The sequence below is a fragment of the Chlorocebus sabaeus genome, chromosome 9, assembly GCF_047675955.1.
Source record: "Chlorocebus sabaeus isolate Y175 chromosome 9, mChlSab1.0.hap1, whole genome shotgun sequence".
NCBI lineage: Eukaryota > Metazoa > Chordata > Mammalia > Primates > Cercopithecidae > Chlorocebus > Chlorocebus sabaeus.
This window is the reverse complement of record NC_132912.1, coordinates 7,387,354-7,411,594: the sequence shown is the minus strand read 5'-3', so window position 1 is coordinate 7,411,594 and position 24,241 is coordinate 7,387,354. Positions and strand designations below refer to the sequence as shown.

At 43.5% G+C, this 24,241-nt stretch overlaps 1 protein-coding gene across 2 annotated transcripts in view; it reads left to right on the top strand.

Moving 5' to 3' along the window:
* SFMBT2 (Scm like with four mbt domains 2) overlaps positions 1–24,241 on the top strand; it is a 253,380-nt gene that overhangs the window by 115,848 nt on the left and 113,291 nt on the right. Inside the window, exons 5-7 of one of the 2 annotated variants that reach the window (XM_037983322.2) lie at positions 8,804–8,892; positions 10,657–10,903; positions 18,179–18,276. In XM_037983322.2, the coding sequence (XP_037839250.2) occupies positions 8,804–8,892; positions 10,657–10,903; positions 18,179–18,276 (434 nt within the window). Of the gene's footprint in view, positions 1–8,803; positions 8,893–10,656; positions 10,904–18,178; positions 18,277–24,241 lie in introns of those variants that run through there. The other variant, XM_037983323.2, reaches the window with a different exon arrangement.

Genomic DNA, 24,241 nt, shown 5'->3' with positions numbered 1-24,241 from the left:
GGTCAGCGCTACAGATTCTTCCCAGGGGCTGGTAAATGGTGTCACACAATTCCCCCAAATTCCCTCAATCAAACATTGCTGGCTGGGAGTGGTGGCACGCACCTATAATCCCAGCACTTCGGGAGGCCGAGATGGGCGGATCACCTGATGTCAGGAGTTCGAGACCAGCCTGGCAAACATGGTGAAACTCCATCTCTACTAAAGATGTGAAAATTAGCCGGGCGCGGTAGTACACGCCTGTAATCCAACTACTCCGGAGGCTGAGGCAGGAGAATCGCTTGAAGCTGGGAGGCAGAACCTGGGAGGCAGTGAGCCGAGATTGTGCCACTGCACTCCAGCCTGGGCGACAGAGCGAGACTCTGTCTCAAAAAAGAAAACAAACAGACAAACAAAAAAAATTGCTGCAAATAGATACATACTCAGGCAGGTGCCTTATTTAAACAGGGAGAATAACGAGAGTGAATTCCTCGTCTATGCAGTGTGACTTGCGCGCGTTGCTGGAGTCACTGCACTGATGAAACAGAAAGTTGCAGGGCAGCCAGACTGAAGCATAGCTGTGGAGAAATCTGGTTTGCATTCTAAGTTTTACAGTGATCTCGAGGATACTGTTTTTCTTTCTCTGTGCTCGTGTGCATAAAATGAAGAAGAAAAGTTTGGTTTGGATGTGGAAGGAATCTAGACTACAGGAACTGCTCAACGATGTGTCATGCAAATTAAAAACTAAGCAGGTAAATAACTACATGTAAACACTCATATTGCACGCCATCACTTCACTACCGATCCTGCCCTCATCAAAAACATCTGCCAGCAATGGCCATGACGCTCTGTACGCACAGTGTACCCTGCTGTGTTACGAGTGTTTTTTGCTAAGTTGAACCAGAGAGGTTGCATTTTACTGTCATAACAAGTGATTGATTTTATAAGAATGCGAGGAAAGGGAATTGAAGCTAAAAACGGATTGGATTCCTGTGACAGTTTACCCTGGACATTATTTTCTGTGAGAGATACTTCATTTTGGTACCAGTTTGCAGATGTTTAAGATGTGATCGTGGTGACAAAACTAGCATTAGTATCCAAGTTAGGGCAGGCACCTAAGAGACTAGCAGGCTATTAAGGATCATCATACTCTGGAAGGAATTTTTACTCTAATCATAATTTTTCAAATTAATATTGCTCTGTGATTTTATGCTGGTGACCGTAACTTTATATCCATGACCTGATGTACAAGTTTACTAAAAGTTAATTTTGCTTTTCTTACTTAATTTATTTATTTTTTTAAAATAAGAGACAGGGCGTCACTATGTTGCCCCGACTGGTCTCCAACTCCTGTGCTCAAGCAGTCCTCCCACCTTGACCTCCTAGCACTGGGATTATAGGCATAAGCCACTGTGCGTGGCCTTTAGAAGTTAATTTTGGATTGTAGGAAATCGTTAGCTTATAATGAAAACACCAGTTTAAAATATTTTATATATGCTCTTCTCAAAACAAACAGTATTAAATAAACATTTGAATGAATCGTAAGTATTCTTCGGTAATATTGCATCATCAAAGAATATTTACTTTTTACAAGGATTGATGCTGCACTTGAGTAAAAAGTGTTAGGAAGTTTATGCTTACTTTCTCATTTCATTCTCACAGTTGCCTAATGAAGTAGTTGCCATTAAAAATCACGTATGACTCTGTAGTGAGCTAATATCAGCCAATGGCAACTCTCCTGTGTTCATTTCCAACCCTGAAGAAAACCCTAAGCAATGAATAGAAAGAATGTTAGGTAACAATGGCCTTTTTAAGGGTGTGCATAAATCCCGTCTACAGTTTTGATGATTGTGGCATAAATATTAAATATTCATATGATGTGGATTATTCCGAGTTTCATATCACTTGTTTTTCTCCTTTCACCCTAATGTCATCACTGTGATAGGGCTGTGTCGTTTGCTTCCAACAATTCTTAGATCATGTCTTTGTTAAATCGTATTCTTTTTTTGTTTTTTTCTTGAGATGGAGTCTTGCTCTGTTACCCACCCTGGAGTACAGTGGCACGATTTTGGCTCACTGCAACCTCCCAGGTTCAAGCAATTCTGCCTCAGCCTTCCTTGTAGCTGGGACTACAGGTGCCTGCCACCATGCCCAGATAATTTTTGTATTTTTAGTAGAGACTGGGTTTCACCATGTTGGCCAGGATGATCTGGAACTCCTGGCCTCAGGTGATCTGCCCTCGTCAACCTCCCAAAGTACTGGGATTACAGACACGAGCCACTGCGCCCCGCCTAATTCCTATTCTTTACAACAAAATGATACTATTTCTTTTCTTAATCATACAAGTGTATTTTTACAATTGAAAGAGTCTTGAAAGGTTGAAATGAAACTTGTCCTCCCAAAATCTTTATATGACAGGTACTAAAGGGTGTGTGTGTGTGTAAGTGTAATTTTTCTGACATTCTTCACAAGTTATATCTTCATCTGGGTTACATTCATTATTAAAGACAGCAACACTTTTATCTATGTGTTTGAACCCCAGTAGTAGGTAGCACTAGAAACTTGTCAATCCTGTTGAATCATTTTGTGATCTATCCTTTTGTTTGTAGGAACAATCTAATTTGAACCTTATATGAAAAATTAATGTAGGTTCTCCTTTACAAATCTCCAAGGGAAAGAACTCTGTCATGCTTTTTTCTTAATAGTAAGAGCAAGTGTTTCCTTTTATCATTCGAAGTCTACTGTTGCCTCCTTTTTTCTTTAGCAAAGTCAATGTTAAAAAAGTCTTCCCCTGAGAAGTCAAAGGCTGCTACCTGACATCTCATGGAGAGAAGGCTTGGTTCTCTTGTGAGCTGGGAGGAGTTTCGGTGAATTAAGCACTTTTATTTATCTCTTTTTCCTCCAGAGACCCCCATTAAAATGGTAGTGAGAAAAGAAAAAGTACATATACCAACAACACAAAGAACTTAGAGGCCACCAGCATGGAAAAGGGATTTCACAATGTTTCTGGCAGCCTGGAAGCTGATAAGGCCCCATGACTACCAAATTAGTGTGGGGGCTGCAGCTGCGGAGGCCCACCTTGGAGACTTTGAATGCCGGGTGGGTGGGCTGAAAATCACAGGGTTCCGTGGGATACCTATAGTCAGATCACTTCATGGATTCTGTCCTTCTTCCACCCCTGCCGTGGCTACAACCAAGGACTAGAAGCCAGATATTTATCCCTCTGCCTCATCTCTGAAAAAGTGGACTGAATTGTCTGGGGAGAACCCCTGTTGCTAGTTTGGAAGGCAGCTTCTTAGAAGGGGAATTACTCCAGGGGAATTACGCTCTGAGTCAGACCCCTCTGCCCAGGACACCAGGCTCTCCAGGGATTCTGTTGTCTCATATTTAAGTCTGATGCATGACCATTGTTGGCTAGACACCCCAGGAAAACTTCCGATCAAAGAGGGCAGGATGAGATGAAGAAACAGCAGAACAGCCCCCAGGAATCCGAGGGGACCCGGGGAATAGGGGAAGAGAAACAGCTCTCATTACCATAATGAGAGGCTTTGAAAAGGGCATCTTGTTAAAGAAAAGGTTTTAGAAGGAAGGAACTACCAGAAGCAAGAAAGAAACATTGCAGACTAAAACTGTGACCCACGGAATGAATTCAAAGAAGGGTTGTTTGGAAGTAAGTTCAGAAAATTGCCCAGAAAGACAACTAAAAATGAAATACCCTTGTGTTTAAATGCTAGCACATAGAGATGGGACTCGAACTCCCTTCCTGTGGGCTAGAGTGGGTTTGAGTGAAAATGGCCTTTCTCTTCATTCTAATTACTCTCCCCATCTCTCAGAGAATGGGTAGGCATGGGGTGGCTGCTCTCAGCAGACCTGTCTGTTCTACTGTGACATGGGCAGGCATTGAGGAGTCTGGGCCGACAGTGTTTGTCCTCCTGACCCCAGCATGGGTCTCCTTGTTCATCATCTGCCTGCATGGGCAGCCCTGACCACAGGCTTTGTACCCACAGCCCGGTCTATACAGGTCGCGTCCTTGAGAGGTGACCCAGCTTCGGACTCTACGTTATGTGCACTCGATAGGGCTCAAAATCCAACATTAGTGGTGTTTCCCCAGTTTCTGAAAAAGTGATGCTAATCTTCTGCCTTTATCTGGGATTCGATTTGTAGATAGCTTTCTTTCTTTTTCTCTTATTAGAGACATGTTCTTACTCTGTTACCCATGCTGGAGTGCAGTGGTGTGATCATAGCCCACTGCAGCCTCAAACTCCTGGGCTCACACCATTCTCCTGCCTTAGCCTCCCAAGCAGCTAGGACTACAGCCACCCACTACCATGCCCAGCTAAGTTAAAAAAAAAAAAATTGTAGAGATGGGGTCTTGCTGTGTTACCCAGGATGGTCTTGAACTCCTGGTTTCAAGAGATCCTCCTGCCTCAGCCTCCCAGACTGTTGGGATTACAGGTGTGAGCCACCATGTCCAGCTCGGCAGCTTTATAATCCTAATAAAGCATTTGTGGGATTTGGGTCCATCTTTACATGTCCTCAAGAAGCGTATGTGTGTGTAACTCAAGCTCAGAACTTGAGTTCTGAAACCTAACTTCATGATTCCTTCCTTCACTGTGATGTGGGCACCTCTCCAAGTGGGGCATTCGTGGAATGGAACTTGGATTTTTGAAAGGTATAGTGGAATGCTTGTGTAATACTATAACTAAGTAAAACCTTGAAAAAATGTTCATGAGAATGTGGTAAAAAGTTTCTGATTTTTGTTTGTTTGTTTGTTTCTTATGACTTTCTAGGAGTTCGCCTTTATCAGTTGAAAGCATGGAGTGATGATTTCCAAGTTGTGGGTAAACCTTCCTCCACCTGAAATTGCGGAGTGTTTTTCTCCCTGATCTTTTCTTTCCTGCTGTAGAGTTCTCCTTGGATGCTGTTGTTGGGCGCAGGGCAGGTTTTGAGTTTTGTGATGTTTCATGTGTGGATTGGTCCTTCAATTTGAAGAATAAGATCATGATCATAGACAAGGATTTGGCTTCCAGCTGAGAGCGCTGAGTTGGAGTTTTGGAAGGGAGACGTGCTGCAGAATAAAGTTTATAGTTTTAAAATTTCGAGTTAGAAGTGTAATGGTCACACTAAGCAATGCCAATTAGCTTCCACTGCAGTGAATTCTAAGGAATTGCAAGGCAAATTTTATTTACCAGAATTTAACTGAATTAATCAGTGGTTAAGGTAACTCCATGGACTCGGAATTGTAAATTGATTATACTTAGTTTTTATTTTATGGCAATATTTATTGTAATAGGTTTATGGTACATTTGAACATTTAGAGCTTTGAGAGTTAAATGTTGACTGATACAGTTTTTCTTATAAAATTAGCCAGATTCTTGAGAACGTTTCTTTTCTACTTTTTAACCTAAAGTGGTCTGTGTATGTTTATGGCTTTATAGATACATCTTTCATGGAGAGCAATTCATTTAGATAGTCTGACTCATAAAAGATTTCTTGAGTCTTGTGCAGATGCATATAAAGGAAAGCTATAGGACTTCTGGGAACTTGAGGCTCGTAAGATGTAAATGTCAGAGCTCTCCCTGGAGCTCCCTTGCTGTGACTTGGACAATTTAAATTTCAGCATTGTGCAGTGACTTCGTAGGGTGCTTGCATATTTTAAAAATTTTCACTTAAACATGAACTTGGATCATACGCATGTTAGAAGCAACCCTGTGGAAAATAGAGCTTTCTTCCCGTAGTTGTATATAGAAGACCTGTGCTAGGCACAGGATCATTTATCACTGGATTATAATAATTGCTCTTCTTTTGTAATGAGATATGAAATGCATATTTATGGGGTACAGTTGTAGATTTTGTTCCAATCTTGAAACTTATGTGAGTCATTTTCATATTATCTCCATCATGCCTGCAATGTAAATTACTGGTTTATCTGTTTGCAGAAGCTTTGGAGAATCAGAGAATCTAGTGGAAAGACTCCATGTGAGATCGGGCTCTGAACACTTGGGGGCTTGAGGCTGTTTCTAGGTTTTTGTTTTGTTTTGTTTTTTCTGAGACGGAGTCTTGCTCTGTCACCCAGGCTGGAGTGCAGTGGCATGATTTCGACTCACTGCAACCTCCACCTCCTGGGTTCAAGCAATTCTGTTGCCTCAGCCTCCCAAGTAGCTGGGACCACAGACACCTGCCACCACACCTGGCTAATTTTTCTATTTTTAGTAGAGATGGGGTTTCACAATATTGACCAGGCTGATCTTGAACTCCTGACCTTGTTATCCACCTGCCGTGGCCACCCAAAGTGCTGGGATTGCAGGTGTGAGGCACCGCACCTGGCCGCTCTTTCTAGTTGTTTTCTGTGAACTTGGGCAAGAGTTAGTGAAGAAGAAGCCCCTGTTAGCATTGTTAGGAGGAACAAAACAGAGGGGGTAAATGAAAGGTCTTTGTAAAGCATAGCGTGAGTCCAGATTTTAGTTCATTTGGCCTGTGTATCTTTGTTTTCGTCTCAGTGACCCTAGCCATGCAAGAGGGCCACTTTTGAAAAGGGTGTAGCATTTGAAACATGATGACTACATTTATAACGAAGCAAGAGAACACAAGAACACAGTTTTATGCTCAGCTTCCCATGGTGCCGAGCATACAGTATTTTTGGTGTTTGTATTTCCATGTGAGTATGTATGTATAAAATAAGGAAGGTGACATTTTATTTGAGAAAAAAAGTAGTGATAGAAGTGGACAGATGAGTTATTCTTTATTATAAGTGGGGTGAGGCTAGGACGTTGCCATATAAGGTAAAGCTGGACTCAGCCTTGTTTGCCTGAGTTCTGTGCATGCTGGTTTTGCTCTTGGTCTGATGATCGTCCTTGGGCGTGGGTGGATGTTGACTGAGAGGCACGTTAGTGATGAAGCAGCAGGTCTGGCCACTGCTTGGCTTGTATGTTGGCCTCCATTCTACTGGCAGTTCTGCCAAAGCTCGTTGGAAGTTTCAGTCTGGATATCATGGGTTTGAATAATCAATAACCAGCAGATTACAAAGATATATGTAATAATTTAGTACATGTTTTTAATAAAACAAGAGCTAATATTTATTAATTGGTTGGTGTGTGCCTGGGTTGGTTATATTTTATTTGCATATCTCTCTCCTTTAGTCCTTAGAACACCCCTTAGAAGCAAAATATTGTTAACAACCCGGCACCCTTTGATTGGCTAGAAAAGAGTCTAAGAGAAATTGAGTAAATTATTCAAAGTCATGCATCCAGTGATGTTGGAACCCCTGTTGGGGCCCAGATCTGCCCCACACCCTTGTGGCCAACTTCCCTTTTATAGTAATTTCACTGCTTTAGGTTTGAGCCAGAAGGGTTGCATCAAGCATTTGAAGAACCTAAACAATGCACAAAGTGCTTGGGTCTTGGACCTTTACTGGGGCTGAGTAAAGTCCTGGGTGGATCCCGGGCTGCCCACAGGGAGAGCCAGTTGTGGTGGGTGGTTAATCTGGGGCTAGGGTCTCGCTGTCATTTATGCTGACTTTGCACATCCATCTGTTGGTGCCCTTGGAAGGCTCAGGTCCCTCAGGGATGTGGGTGTAGCCCAGTGAGGCCTTTGGAGATCTGTCGCTTGGGAGACATGCCAAGGAGATACGCTTTTCTCAGGTCTTGGGTTCCGAGCACTTGTAGAATGTTGCCCTCCACAGCCTGATATTTCTTTTTCAGAAGAGGCCTCAGATACATTCCTTCCTTATTCACAGGGCTGTCACCCCTATTTTGAGTCCTATCACTTTTCTACTTAGATAACTGAAGCAGCCTCAGTTTCCCTGCTTTTAGACTCTTTTCTTTCCATTCAAACCTTTATATATTTGCTGGATTCATTTTATACAGAGATGTCCTGTTTGTTAAGCGTCTGTGTTGACTTCCTGGACTGTCCTTAATTTGTTCCTACCGCTCAGTATTATTTCCCAGTGCTGTGCGCTTGGAGTGCGCCTTAGCCTGACTGTGTACTGTGCAGTCGTCCCTTGGGATCCCCTGGGGGACTGGCTTTAGGACCCCCAAGGGTACCAAAATGTGCAGATGCTCAAGTCTCACACAGAAAGTAGTATAGCTCGCATATAACCTATGCACATCTTCCTGCAGACCTTAAACCACCTGTTGACACAGATGCTGTGCAAATAGTGTTACATTGGAGTTTTTAGCGAATAATAACAAGAAAAAGTGTACATGTTCAGTAAAGATGCATTTTTTTCCATGTGTTTTTGATGCTCGGTTGAATTGAACCCAGGGATGGGGAACCCATGGATGTGGAGGGGACTACTTATTTTCCCTGTTTCTCTGTTTCTCCATTTCACCTTCAGTCCACCCCTCTTGTTATTTTGTGCCCATTTCTCTGTCTGCAGATTCCTTCTTCTTCTGCAACTGTATAAACCTTTCATGTTAATTCAGGGCCTGGTTTGATTCTCCCACCTGGAAAGCCTTTCTCTGATTTCCCTAGCCTCACTGCTCTCTCTCTTCTTAGAACCTCCTGAATTGTATACTTTAGCATTTCTTTGTGATCTGTGAAAAGTTTCTAAATAGGTTGTAAGACTTCGGATTCTTTCATCTCCTTGGTGCCCAGGCATGTGGTACATGTCAAGTCACTACTTAGAGACACATTTTCGGTCTCAATTTTAGTATTTACTTAAGCATGGTGATGAAAGTTTAGTATTGACTGAAGCTTGGTGATGAAGGTTAAGAAAAACATTGAAATCAAACCTACATAGAGAAAACTGCTGTGATTTTAAGTTGATTGGATACTTAGCTGCTGTGTTGAAGTTTTTTTTTTTTTTTTTCCTCCTTTGTCTTGCCAGCAATCAAAGAGAAGTACACTGACTGGACAGAATTTCTCATACGTGACTTGACCGGTTCGAGGACAGCACCCGCCAACCTCCTGGAAGGTGTATGTATTGTTGTTATACATCTAATGTATCTCTGAAGCACCCCAGTTACGTGAGCTCAGACCTGACAGCACCTTTGCATATATCCTTCAGCAGATACGTGCTTTCCGCAGACACTGCCATCCAAATAGCCTCCCCTCCTGTTTTGTCCTGAATAACTTAGGTGACTGATTTGAATGGCATTGCTGAAACCTCCCCTGTGATGCAGTCAGCAAATGGAAAAATTCGCTCTATGCAAATCCAATTTTTAAATCACAATATGCCAGGATGTCTTCCTACTGTCCTATATCTTTAAGCCTCTTTCCTATATGAGTGAATGTAAATCAAATCCTGTAGAATAACTGTTTTGAACAGGTGACAAGATTATGTATGTGCTAATATAGTCTCTTGGAGTACATTGATAAGTGGTTCCATTAAATGTTCTATTTCGGATGCATGACCCCAAGATTTGAGCATACACACGTTAACCAATAATTGAATTAACTTCTCTTGTGAAAACAAGAGGAGGAATGGCAGATTGTATTTCAGTGCAGCCAAGGAAATTTTAATGTATTGAAGAAAAAAAACAGTTTAATCTGAAATCTTGATGGTTTATTTGAAAATAATTTTATGATGAAACATTTTGGTATTTATATTTAGTATTTATATTTATATAATAGAACAGGAAGAGAAAGGCACTGCGTCATAAGTAATTATTGAATTACCTAGTCTGTTTTTCTTAAGAATGCCCCTAAAAAGGGGAAAAATTAGTGAACAACAAGTAATAAGTAATAAGGTGTGGATTTTGACAGTATCATATTCTCTAATCAGGTGTGGATTTTGACAGTATCATATTCTCTTAACCGTAAACTTTCCCTCTTTTCACAAATGATATTGACACTTTAGAACGTCATTGTCTAATATAATTAACGGGTTTTATTTTGTGAAGATTTTGCCTGATGTATTTGTTATATATCTTTAGAGCTACTGTTTTAATTGTTCATTAACAAATCAAAATGATGATAGTTCATCCTTTCAAAAAGGACAAATTGTCTCACTATGTTGATTTTCTAAAGCATATTTGCCTTCAAAGCTGGCTGAACAAACACCCTTTTCATATGCTATCATATGCTAAGAAGGTTTCTTACAAGGGGCAGTAATTATAAATTATCTCAACCAATTATCAGGTTAAACGTAGAAATAATTTTACATAGTAGTCTAATTTAGCTGATCATTACTGTGTGTTCGACATGTTATCAACACACACTCGTGCCTTCATTACATAATCAAAGTATGAGAGCATCTTGGTCATTAGAGTAGCGGCCAGTAGAGTAAGATGAATGTCTGGGAAAGAGTCATGGTGGAAATTGAATGCTCCGTATTAGAAATATCTGTCTATTGTAAAAGTAGACCGTTTGCTACCACACGTTTTCTAGATCCAGGCAAATTTGGGTAGAACTCTTCTTGAAAGCATACTGATTGTTAACAAAAGCAATTTTATCTGGGAAGGGTGATTTGTTTGGTGAGAACTCAGCATAAACTGTTATTTTCTATTGACTTGTGATTTTTTGGTTGTTGGATATGGAATGGGGTACATGGATGTGTGGGAGGGAGGAAGGGGAAGGGGCGGGGCATGGGCTGGGCAAGGATGGGGTGGAGGGAACACCAGACTGTTCACCAGTACCTTGGATGATGGTGTGAAAAAATATTATCTTCTGCTGTCATCTGTTTCCATGAGAACCTTAAAATAAAGTTTAAAATAAGGAGTTTTGCTTCTGTTTAAACAGCCTCTGCGAGGGAAAGGCCCTATAGACCTCATTACAGTTGGTTCCTTAATAGAACTTCAGGATTCCCAGAGCCCTTTTCAGTACTGGATAGTTAGTGTGATTGAAAATGTTGGAGGAAGATTACGCCTTCGCTATGTGGGATTGGAGGACACTGAATCCTATGACCAGTGGTTGTTTTACTTGGATTACAGACTTCGACCAGTTGGTTGGTGTCAAGAGAATAAATACAGAATGGACCCACCTTCAGGTAAGGGCCAAAGCTTTTGCTGCTGTAAAGTATTTTAGGAAAAGATGTGATGTTTTCCTGGGTGTGTTTCTAGAAAATGTATGAGCTCTCTGGTATCTTTTGTATCTGAGTATGTGAATATTAAGCACTTTAACTTCACAATGCTTTCCATAGAGACTAAAACCTAAGACCTCAATCAATAGTGTTCTCAAAGGAGAAAGCAATGTTGGGGGCCTTAAGGAAGATGATCTAGTTCCTTGGGAATCACTGGTTCAGAAAGGAAAGACACAATAGATTGGGACTTGAGCATATTCTCCATGTTTTTTTTTTAGGAATTTTGATAGTCTCGTAAGTAGGTTCCAAAATCTCTGTCCATCTGTGTACCCATCTCTCTGTCCATTCACCAGTCCATCCACCTACTCATCCACCCATCTTTCCATTTATGTATTTATCTATTCATCCATCCATTCATCCACCTATTCATCCAGCATTCATCTATTTTATCCAACCATCCATTTATCCACCTATTCATCCAGCATTCATCTATTTATCCACCTGTTCATCCAACATTCATCTATTTGTCTGACCATCCATTCATCCACCTATTCATCCGGCATTCGTCTATTTATCCACCTATTCATCCAACATTCATCTATTTATCTGACCATCCATTCATCCACCTATTCATCCAGCATTCATCTATCCGACCATCCATTTATCCACCTATTCATCCAGCTTTCATCTATTTATCCGTCCATCCATTCATCCATCCATCCATCTGAATATCCAAACCACAATCCAGTCTGACCATGAAACAGCACTGAGTAGATAGATCATCATGTTTTCTCCTGGCATGTAAGACTTTAGTTAGCTTCAAATGCACTATCAAATGGCTTTGCAGAGGCTTAATTGGGAAGAATCGTGCCTTACGGTCTCTGTTGTACCTACCTAGTTAAAAATCTCAGTATTTACAAAATAACCATTCTTGAATGTTTACTATGTGCCAGGTGATTTTACATCTGGTACATTGTTTATTTTGATTCTAAAAAAGTGCTGCATGTTTGTTGTGAATTTTGTTTCACAGCAGGGAAAGTTGAGACTGGAGTTCAGCTAGTTGTCCAAGGTCCCTGTTTTAGGGGACAGGCAGTGAAATTCAGATTCCCAGGTGCTGGCCCGGGCCCCTTCCACCCCATTCCCCCTGCTGCTTCCTCTTGTCAGTCTTTGAATGGGAAACCTCAGAACAGAAATATTGGATTCTTGTAGAATTAGAGATGCCAAGGAAGAAATACATATTTTTTCAGAAATTGGTAATCTTCATTCCGGTGAGTTTTGTAGGTGTATTTGGAGTAAGGACGTGGCTCTTTGCTTTATTAAAATCACCAGAGAATTTCCTCCCGTATTAGTTGCCGATATTAGTCTTGAGTACATGAAGGAGAGGAGTTATATTTGTCTTTTCTGTCACTCGAAGGCTTTAATTGAAAACACTTCCTGGTCCTGTGTCCCGTGTGTTTGCATTTGCGTTAAGTTTGACAGGCGTAGAGACGTGTAACGTGGCATTTTATTAGTATTATTGCTGTCACCATGTTGAGAAGCAGCCAACACCTCCATGTCTATCCTGAGTAATTTTTGACTCTGATGACAAACAAAGAGCCTGTCGTGTTGCGAGGAAGGATGTAAGCCTGGGTTTGCCCTGGGATTCATAACCCAGCAGGAGAAATTTATTTTGTGCGTAAAGTTGTGTGTATAAATCTCCGCTTAGTATCTAATTGCTTTATAAATTTTAGGAGCAATATCTACTTGCCAGCGTACAAATTTATAGCAAAGCAAAGGATGACTAGTGGCTTCTTATGTTCTCTGTGATGTTTCTTTCCTGGGAAGTTATGGGACTCACGCTCACAAGCGGCAATGGAATATGCCTCCGTGGAAGCTTAGGAAATATTCGCTTATGAGCCGTCTCCCTCTTTCGATAATTTGGGGTCTTTATAATATATGAATAAATTGTGTTTACTTGTCGTAGCATTTTCTGGAGATTAGTTGTTCATTTAACTGGAGAGTTCTTGGGGGCCCCTGAAGATTCTGGAATAGGCAGGGCACGATGGCTCACGCCTGAGCTCAGGAGTTTGAGACCAGCTGGGTCAACATGGTGAAACCCCGTCTCTACAAAAAATAGAAAAAACTGGCTGGGCATGGTGGCATGCACCTGTAGTCCCAGCTACTTAGGGGGCTGAGATGGGAGGATCGCTTGATCCTGGGAGTGGAGGCTGCGGTGAGCCAAGATTGCTCCACTGCTCTCCAGCCTGGGTGACAGAGTGAGACCCCGTGAAAAGAAAAGAAAAAAAAAAAAAGAAGAAGATTCTGGAAAAGCCATTCATCCTCAAGAACTTACTTCCCCCGTATTTAAATCACCAGCAGGAAAGGTTATGTACAGGAAGAAGAACTAAAAAGTGACAGGACACTCAAAGTGTGATTTTTGAGTTCCTCAGATCCAGTGGTTTCAAGGTGGAAACTGGATTCTGCTGCATCGTTCAGCAGAGCAGCATCCCCGGGAAGAGAGGCTGTTACTACCCCTGTTGTGCTCATGGGGACAGATGCTAGTACTTTGGATTTGTAGAAATTGATTTCAAGTCCCACGGTGACTTGTGTAACTTACGTGGTAGCACCACTTCCTTGACTGGAATCTAGGTGAGAATAAAACTTCATACCTGCATGGAAAATACTAGGCTGATTTTCTCATTTTCCCAAACACCATGAAGTCACTGGAAAGTGTTCTGCTTCCATGACTGATGCGGAGAAGTCCAGTGGGAGGGGGGTGTGCAGGGGAGATGAGCATACTCCCTGCGAACTCTTCCCTGCTGCCAGCACTGTCTGCTGTGCGCTCCCAACACCACCACCATTGTTAAAAATAATCATCCTTTAGTTTTACTTACTTTTCATTTTATTTATTTATTTATTTATTTATTTATTTATTTATTTATTTATTTTCGAAGCAGGGTCTCGCTCTGTCTCCCAGGCTGGAGTGCAGTGGCATGATCTCAGCTCACTGCAGCCTCAACTTCCCAGGCTCAAGTGACCTTCCCATCCCAGCCTCCCAAGTGGCCGGAACTACAGGCATGGGCCACCATCCCTGGCTAATTTTTTTAATTTCTTATTTTGTAGAGATGGGATCTCACTATGTTGCTCAGGCTGGGCTTGAACTCCTGAGCTCAGATGATCCGCCCACCTCAGCCTCCCAAAGTGCTGGGATTACAGGCATGAGCCACTCCTCGTGGCCCTCATTTTACTCTTCAGAGGGCACAGATTTCTCAACTGTTCAGCAACATAGAAGAGAAATGGGTCATAGAAAGTAGCTACGAAGTTAGCTTCAAAAACCTGGGAAAAGGGACTAGATTTTATACTTTCCACCTCTGAGAAACATAGGGCCATTGAGCCTTTCTCTTTCTGCCCTGAATCAGAGGAAATAGCATTCTGGCGCTTGGGGAAGGAGGAGGGGAAAGAAGCCGCCTTACCCTGTACAATGGGGATAAGGATATCTTACTGGGCTGCTGAGTGGTGTAATGTATATCAAGAGATTGGCCTTTTCTAGACATTTAATCTGTGATCACAGTCTTAAGGTTATACTTTGGTTTTCTAAGGAGTGTAAGTAGGTCATTAAGGTTAGGGTCATTTAAGAAGCCCACTGCTCTCCTATGTTGGGATGTTTATAAAATAAGATAGACTTTTAGATATTCTTGCAGATGCTAAGGAGATGAAACTTTTTGAGGTTTTTTCCTTCTCTATATCTAGAATTTATTCCCTTGGTTTTTTCCTTCAAAATTATTTTATCCACCACCCCCCACCCCCTGTTTTTTTTTTTTTTTTTTTTAGTGCTTGTTTTAGATAGTTCTTGGAGTCAGGGAGTTTCTGAATCCAACTTAAATACTTCCTGCCTGAACTGTTACTTAGTCCAAAAGTGAGCTGGACTGTATTAATCTGTTCAAGCTGCCATAACTAAATGCCACAGGCTTTGTGGCTTAAAACAACAAACATTTACTTCTCAGAGATGTGGAGGCTGGAAGTGTGAGATCAGGGTGCCAGTGTAGTTGAGGTCCAGGGAGGGCTCGCTTCCTGGTTTGCAGACAGCTGCCTTCTGACTGTCCTCACATAGTAGATCAAGAAAGAACTCTGGTGTCTCTTCTTTTAAGGACACAGATCTCGTTTAAGGGCCCCACCCTCATGACCCCATCTAACTCTAATCTCCCAAGGGCATCCCTTTGGGGTTAGGGCTTCAAGTAAGAAGTTTGGGGAGACACAAACATTTAGTCCATAACACTTTTCTTTGACGTTTACTATCTCTTAACAACATAGACTCATCTTTCTTCACTGGGTAGCATCTGGAGGAGCAGGAAGATACAGAAGTTTTTTGGAGGGAGGTGGATAAAAGAAGGGTTGTTTCTGTAGGCCTTTGTTTATTGATGATTATGTTATGCATTCCTGCTTCCTGTGGCACTTAATAGGAAATGCCCCACCAAACCCTTGCACAAAAGGAGATTGCCTCGTTTTTCTCGTAGGCTTCTAGTTTCAGAGGAATAGGGACATGTTTTAATTGCTCACGACCTTCCCAGAAACAGAAACTGGCATGATGTACTTTATTCAGTTACCTGCAACATGATCATTTTAAGAAAATGGTCAATGTTCTTTGAATGGTACTATTTATTGTCCATTAATTTTCCAGTATAACCAGCGTGCCTCCATCTCACAGAATGCACACGGGGACTGTTGTTCTCTGCCGGTTGTGTCAGGCTGTCAAACCTGCAGCTGATTTTCACCTTGTCATGGAAGAAATCTGCCTTGCTGTGGGCTGGATTCATTCCAGGATTTAACACCATCAGAAAGAAAACAGAGAATCTTCAGGTTGTAGGACAGAGGCAGGGCCCACCTGGCACCTGGGCTTCTTGTTACCTTTGTCTCTGATGTGGAGGAGGAGAGATGGCATCCAGTGGACAGAGGAGTTCATTTTTTCAGAGATGACTTGGTTGGTCCGCCTTCCTGGGCCAGCGTGCAGGCAACCCCACTGGGGCCGGGGCATCCCCTCCATGAGTTCTCATAGCTTAGATCTAACCCTGGTCGTGTTGGATTTCCATTCCTCCTGGACTTAAGGTTTTTTTTTTTTTTTTTTTGAGACAAATTCTCACCCAGGCTGGAATGCAGTGGCACAATCTCAGCCCACTGCCATGTCTGCCTCCCAGGCTCAAGCGATTCTCCTGCCTCAGCCTCCCGAGTAGCTGGGATTACAGGTGCCCACCACCACACTGGCTAATTTGTTTTGTTTTGTTTTGTTTTTTATTTATTTATTTATTTATTTTTATTAGAGGTGGGATTTCACCATGTTGGCTTGGCTGGTCTCGATCTCCTGACCTCAAGTGATCCACCTGCCTCGGCCTCTCAATGAGGGTGTTGTTTGACCATTCTTTTACCCTCTCCTCTGTCTCAGGGCATCCCTCCACCACTCGGAGACCACCATCAAGGGTCAAGGGTATAACTAGTCCTAATTCCGAAGCAAGAGGCCGAAGGTGCCAGCCAGGTAGATCACGCTTTCCTTTTCTGTACCTGTTGGGTCTTCAAATTCTTTCTTTGGTGCAGGCTTTGGAAATCCCCATTGTTTTCTGTGAGCTGGTCCTTTTCCTACCGTGCCCAGGCTGAACTCTCCGTCTGCCTACCCGGCTTGCTGGAAACAGCCGTGTGTTCATGGTCCCTGTCCCGTCAGGAGCTCCAGCCTGTTGTTGGCAGTTTCTCTCCTGCTCCTGCATTGGTGTCCTCAGGGCTTTGCTCCCCGGGCTCTGCTGCGTGGCCTCCTGTTTCTCTGTGGTTTGGATTCAGTGCCCATGAGCTGGCCCGAGTGCACAGGTGTCCCTCTCGCCCTCATGGAGCAGCTTGCGGGGGGCTCTGTGAACTGGTCCCTGTGCCTGCTTTTGGGGGCCCTGTGATAAGCAGTGTCTTCCTGAGCGCCCCCTTCTCACTGTGGACGTCAGAGGCCCCGTTCTTTCAGTCTCCGCAGAAGTGTGTGTTGAGACCCCACTGAGTGTTCCCAATTACGTTAGTTAACTAACTAAGAAGAATTTAGAAAGGCCAAACCAGGGGAAAAAAAAGTTCAGCAGACAGGAAACACTAGAAAGGATTATAGACAATGCACAGATGCAGAGGATGTGTGGTTGTGAATTACCCTTTGTGTGTCTTTGTGTAAGTAACAATGACTTCGGGCGGTGCACTGATGGCTTGGCTAGTTCTGGCAGGATCTCATACGTAGCGTAATTATGACTGAATAAACTGCTGAAACGGGGGCTTAAAGCTCAAGGTGAGTTCAAAAGCGATGAGGATCAAAATAGATGGCTTCATGCTAAAAAGCAGACATGCAAGAAATTAAAAATATAGTCCCAAAGGTTTAATGTTGCCTTTTAACTGTGCTTAATTTCGTATTCATATCCTAAGCGTCTGTCTGAAGTAGCCTGGGTTGATATAGTGAAGGCATAAACATACCTACTTCCAGTGAGGGCTTCTGCAAATCCTGTTTTGATAAGGTCTTAAATCTGTTGAGATCAGGCCATAAAATTCTCCTGCAGTTTCAGCAATAGGTAAAAACAGCGCTCAAAGTTTTTTTTTTTTTCTTTTTAATTTTGTATTCAGACTCTGTAACCTCCATCTGTAAATCTTGCCCCCCCTCCCACCGCCTGGGGAAAAATATGGGCAACATGCGGTGTGTTCAGCAACATTTCAAGTGTAAATATTAAACTTGGTTGGTAAATTTTAATTTACCTTTTAATAATTTTCTGACTTACAGGGACTATTTTTAGCAGATGAGAGCTTAGAGATTTAGTGAAAAATATGTTGTAATAACCACAAATGCCAGACTAGAGTCGTTTGTAGTTTAGAAATGTATCAGATAAAAAGTTCCTTATCACTGGGCATTGCTTTCCTAGGTGATATGTGGAATTTTGGCCCATGGATGACTGAAGGTTTTTGCTAATGTGATTAATACCATTAAATTACTTACAGAATGCCAACTAAATGCATACAGATGTTCCCTGAAGAAGAGGTCTATTAAGTTTATTCTTCATTTCTGACAGCAGAATCCCAAGTTGCTATTTAATTTCAGAAAGTTCTTTCAGCAGGTGGCTGCTCATGGCGGGTAGGGGGTGTGAACACTCACGGTCACTGACCGCGCTGAGGTATCAGGAAAGCTTGGGAATTAACATGCAGGAAAGGGCCACCCAGCAGAACGTGTTAGTCCTTCAACTCTTCTGTGATTTGCTGTTGATACAGAAATCTATCCTTTGAAGATGGCCTCTGAATGGAAATGTACTCTGGAAAAATCCCTTGTTGATGCTGCCAAATTTCCTCTTCCAATGGAAGTATTTAAGGTAAGATGTTGATTCTTAGCAATGTATCTACTCTTTTTGAGAATAAAACCATCTACAAAGTTTTCCCGCCGGGTGCGGTGACTCACGCCTGTAATCTCAGCATTTTGAGAGGTCAAGGTGGGCGGATCCTGACGTCAGGAGATCGAGACCATCCTGGCCAACATGGTGAAACCCCGTCTCTACTAAAAATACAAAAATAAGCCAGGCGTGTGGTGTGCGCATGTAACCCCAGCTACTTGGGAGTGTGAGGCAGGAGAATCACTTGAACCGGGGAGGTGGAGGTTACAGTGAGCTGAGATCGCACCATTGCACTACAGCCTGGCAACAGAGCGAGACTCAATCTCCAAAAATAAAAATAAAAAAAAGTTTTCTGTACCAAATCCTTTTCCACTTGAAAAAGGCACCTTCTTAACCAGTTTACATTTTCAACGCTTAAGGTTTTGTCTGTTTCATGTTGCAGTTTAAAAAAATAATCTTCATGACTCATATTATAAGATGCTGATTAAAATTGTTTAGGTTCACTGTTTTTCTTTGTAGCGTATTGTTATGGAAATATTTTCACCCCCTCACTTCCTGCGACAGAAACAAAAGGAAATATAGCAAGTCTAATTTTGATGTTTAGTAAAAATGACAGAAAATGATGCATCTTGTGGTGGTTCAATTTTTTTGATGTCCCGAGGTTCTGCTAAGTACTAGGCCTTCCACCGGGTGCTCAGATGAAAATGAAGGGCTTGGGAAATGCATCTCCACCAAAACGGCTACCAAGTTCTTTACACTTCAAAAATTAGACTTCACACTTACGTGAAATAGAATATTGGTTCTGGACAAGGATGGTCCATTCAGGTTCATCCAAGGAAATCATAAAACAAGCCCAATGAGTGTGGGTGGTGACCCAGCACCATTGGCATCCTTGGACAGTTCTCAATGTGGTTGTGATGGGCAGACATCCAGTTGCTTCCCAGCCCTGGGGTGGCACACGTCTGCAGAGTCATAGAAGTTTCATATAGAAGATGTGCTTAATGTGGTGGTTGGACACCCCATACAGCAGGAGTTTAAGGATTTAGTAGGGGACGTGGGCTTCCTGGATTTTATGGACACCCGAGTCCTCACTCAGCTTTTTAAGCAGTCATGGCAAATCATTGACCGTTTCGTTCAGTACTTCCCCTGCTTGTAAAATTGGGCTATTAAGACTTCCTCCTCAACTTAGCCATGTAATTATGTCCTGATGTTAACTGAATGATGATTTTTACAGTGTTTGGGGGCTCCTGTACTGGAGGAACAGTGTAAATATAATACACTGTTAGCATGATATTGACTCACAGTGAGGCTGACAGTTATGGTGGGCATTGTTGTTATTTTTTGCCTCACTGACCAAATCCTTCTCTCTCCTCCTCTTTGTCTTTCTCTTCTTCTCCTTCCCTCTTCTCTCCCTTTTCTTCTTCCTTCCTTTCATACTGTCCTGCCCATACAAAAAGGATCAAGAGAAATAGCCTTTAATGTTGGACCTCTCAGCTCTGCCACCCACACCAGAGCCAGTCTGCCCTCGTCACCCCCGCCCCTTTCTCTTCACCATGGCCTCAGTCATATTCGAATGTGAATCAAATCCAGTCACATCCTTCACCCTTGAAAAAATAAATTTTATTTTGAAGTACCTTATACACACACGGGAGGAGCTGAAGGAGGGAGCCAGCGGAAGAATACAGATGCCCACCCTCCGGTCTAAGCCTCAGACCTGCCAGGCCAGCAAAGCCCCTGCCACAGCCCCAGGCCTGCCTCCCTGCGGGGCCGGGGCACCCGGGATCCCACAGCTATGCGGGTCCTACCCGTGTCTCTCTTTGTGGTGTTCCTAAGTGGGATGCTGAGTCCTGTTGATAGGATGGGAAGTGGGTACCGTCCTCATTGTTCAGAGAGGGCCCTTTCCCTGCTCCGAAGAGGGAAGAAAGCTGGATGTGGTCTGGGCACCAAACTGGCTTTGCTTTTCCTCAGAGTAGATGAGGATTCAGTAGGTGAAGTCGTGAGCTAATCTTTTTTTTTTTTGGAGAAAGGGTGTCACTCTGCCACCCAGGCTGGAGTGCAGTGGGGTGGGGTGATCATAGCTCGCTGTAGTGTCAAGCTCCCAGGCTCAAGCCATCCTCCTGTCTCAGCCTCCCAAGTAGCTAGAACCACAGGCACGCACCAGCACACCTAGCTAATGTATTAGTGTGTTCTCACGCTGTTAGCGAAGACATTCCTGAGACTGGGTAATTTATAAAGGAAAGAGGTTTAATTGACTCACAGTTCAGCAAGGCTGGAAAGCCCTCAGGAAACTTACAATCGTGGCAAAAGGGGAAGCAAACACGTCCTTTTTCACATGGCAGCAGGAAGGAGAATAAGAGCCGAATGAAGGGGAAGGCCCTTATCAAATCATCAGGTCTCATGAGAGCTTACTCACTATCAGGAGAATGGCATGGGGGAAACTGCCCCCATGATTCAATTGCATCCCCATGACATGTGGGGATTATGGGAACTACAATTCAAAATGAGATTCAGGTGGGGACACAGCCAAACCATATCAGCTAATTTTTAGATTTTTTTTTTTGTACAGATGGGATCTCACTGTGTTGCCCAGGCTGGTCTCAAACTCCTGGGCTCAAGTGATCCTCCTGCCTCGGCTTCCTAAAGTGCAGGGATAACAGGTGTGAACAACTGCACCTGGTCTGTGAGCTAATCTTAAGAAGATGAGGGGTTCCCACACTTGCTTCTACTGATGTTGTAGCATGAACTCTCAGTACTGGAGGTCACATCCCTTAGAAATGTGGGCAGGGGTCGGTTGCTTCTTGTTTTCTGATTTTACAGCTTAGCTCTCAGGAGCAGGCTGAAGTTCAGTGTTTCCTTGCAGTGAGATGAATGTTCTCATCTTGTCCAGGCAGCTTAGGACTCAACTCAGGAATCTCTTTAGTGTAGTCAAAATAAGCTGAATGTTGTTAACAATCTTGGTCTGGCTGACTTCAGCGTTCTGTCCATAGGTTGCAAAGATGATAAAATGCTGTCTACATTTCCTTCTCACTAAAAGTGGCTAAAAAGGTCTATCTTATCCATACTTTATTGATAGTTTGTGTGGGTGTAGAATTTTAGGTGAACTATCATTTGTCTCAAGAATCAGAGGTTTTGGCTGGGGTGCTGGTGGCTCACATCTGTAATCGCAGCACTTTGGGAGGCCGAGGCGGACAGATCATTTGAGGTCAGGTGTTCGAGACCAGCCTGGCCAACACGATGAAACCTTATCTCTACTAAAAATGTGAAAAAATTAGCCAGGCATGGTGGCATGCATCTGTAATACCAGCTAATCAGGAGGCTGAGGTAGGAGAATTGCTTGAATCTGGGAGGCAGAGGTTGCAGTGAGCTGAGATTGTACCACTGCACTCCAGCCTGGGCAACAGAGCAAGACTCTGTCTCATATAAAGAAAAGAGGGAGGGGGGGATTAGAATGTGGTGGTCAGCCCCTGGAGGGTGGCTTGTGGGCTGCTTCTCGTGCTGTAGTATTTCCTCTGTGGCTGGTTTCCAAGGGAGAGTTTTTCAGTCTCTCAGTGTCCCACCTGGGGCTCCAGGTCTGACTGCCAGTGTTCCAGGAGCCGTGTGGGGAGAAGAGGGCTGAGGTGCTGGCCTGCAGTATTGGTTCCTATCCCAACCTCTTCAGAGAAGGCTGAGACAGGGATCAGGGATACTGTGGAGGGGTCTAATGGCCTCTCCTTCCCAGTCACCTCCCCACGCTTATATCTTAAACTCCTATCGAACTCCCAGTTTCAGACATAACTGGTGGGACTCGTTTCTGAGCCTTTCAAGGCTTCTGCAGGAGTCACTGTGTTGGCGCTCAGCTTTTCTGCTGAAGGCCTGGGATTTGGCTTTGCTGAATGTGTTAAATTACTCACTTCTTCTTCATCAGCTTTTTTACTTCCTTACCTTTGTGTGCTGAGTAGGTTTGTGTCTTTTTTTAAGAAAGTCTCTGGACTGTAGTTTTGGTTAGAGTTTAGGAGGAGGTGAAATGAATGTGGGTTTTCAGCCTGCTGTTTTAACCTGGCACTGCCATTGAAAAGAATCTTGTTGTTTGGACTCTAGGGTATGATCACGCCGCCACATCCTTCCTGGACATGGTGAGCCTGGGGAGATTTTCACTCGCTCCCCTGTGCAGTATCTCCTTCTGTGCCCCTCCTTGCTGTACCAGGAGGTGCACTTGTTATGTTTCTCTAACGCCCTTTGTACCTTGATATGGTTTGTGTCCTCACCCAAATCTCATCTGGTAGCTCCCAGAATCCCCACATGTTGTGGGAGGGACCTGGTGGGAGATAACTGAATCATGGGGGTGGATCTTCCCCATGCTGTTCTCGTGATAGTGAATAAGTCTCACGAGATCTGATGGTTTTAAAAATGGGAGTTTCCCTACACAAGCTCTCTTCTCTTGTCTGCTGCCATGTGAGACATGCCTTTCATTTTCCACTATGATTGTGAGGCCTCCCCAGCCATGTGGAGCTGTAAGTCCAATAAGCCTCTTTCTTTTGTAAATCGCCCAGTCTCGGGTACATCTTTATCAGCAATGTGAAAACGGACTAACGCATACCTGTTTTGTTCTCTCTGTTAAAGTCTGACTCATCCTTTGTTCTCTCTCTCTCTCTTTTTTTTTTTTTTTTTTTTTTTTTTTTTGAGACAGAGTCTGGCTCTGTCGCCCAGGCTGGAGTGCAGTGGCCCGGATCTCAGCTCACTGCAAGCTCCGCCTCCCGGGTTTACGCCATTCTCCTGCCTCAGCCTCCCGAGTAGCTGGGACTACAGGCGCCCGCCACCTCGCCCAGCTAGTTTTTTTGTATGTTTTAGTAGAGACGGGGTTTCACCGTGTTAGCCAGGATGGTCTCGATCTCCTGACCTCGTGGTCCACCCGTTTCGGCCTCCCAAAGTGCTGGGATTACAGGCTTGAGCCACTGCGCCCAGCCCCTTTGTTCTCAAATATAGATTCCCTAAAGGAATCCTTCCTGGACCTGGCCCAGATGAACTTGAGCCTCTGGTTGGTGTCCTTCAGCAGCTTGTTCTGTCACAGTTATGCTTAATCATTTGTGCAGCACCTTGTATAATACCGACCTCTTTTCACCTAACTTTGAAGCTCTGGAAAGGCAAGGACTGTGTCTTTCTTGTCCATTCTTAGAAACATACTTTCGGCCGGGCGCGGTGGCTCAAGCCTGTAATCCCAGCACTTTGGGAGGCCGAGACGGGTGGATCACGAGGTCAGGAGATTGAGACCATCCTGGCTAACACGGTGAAACCCCGTCTCTACTAAAAAAAATACAAAAAACTAGCCGGGCGAGGTGGCGGGCGCCTGTAGTCCCAGCTACTCGGGAGGCTGAGGCCGGAGAATGGCGTGAACCCGGGAGGCGGAGCTTGCAGTGAGCCCAGATCCGGCTACTGCACTCCAGCCTGGGCCACAGAGCAAGACTCTGTCTCAAAAAAAAAAAAAAAAAAAAAAAAGAAACATACTTTCTTGTCCGTGGTAGCACTCATTAAATACCTGTCCAATAAATGCATGAATTCATGGACATGTGTCTTCAACTCCTTGAATTGATTTTTTTTTATTATCATTTTTTTTTTGGAGACAGTCTTGCCCTGTCACCCAGGCTGGAATGCAGTGGCATGATCTCATCTTGGCCCCTTGCAACCACCGCCTCCTGGGTTCAAGCGATTCTTCTGCCTCAGCGTCCCAGGTAGCTGGGATTACAGGCATGCACCACCAGGCGCAGTTAATGCTTTTTTGTATTTTTAGTAGAGACAGGATTTCACCATGTTGGCCAGGCTGGTCGTGAACTCCTGACCTCAAGCAATCCACCCACCTCGGCCTCCCAAAGTGCTGGAATTATAGGCGTGAGCCACCATGCCTGGCTTGAATTTGAAATTTTTGAGTTCATGCATATAGATTAAATGGATATGCACGCTTATTTAGAGGTAT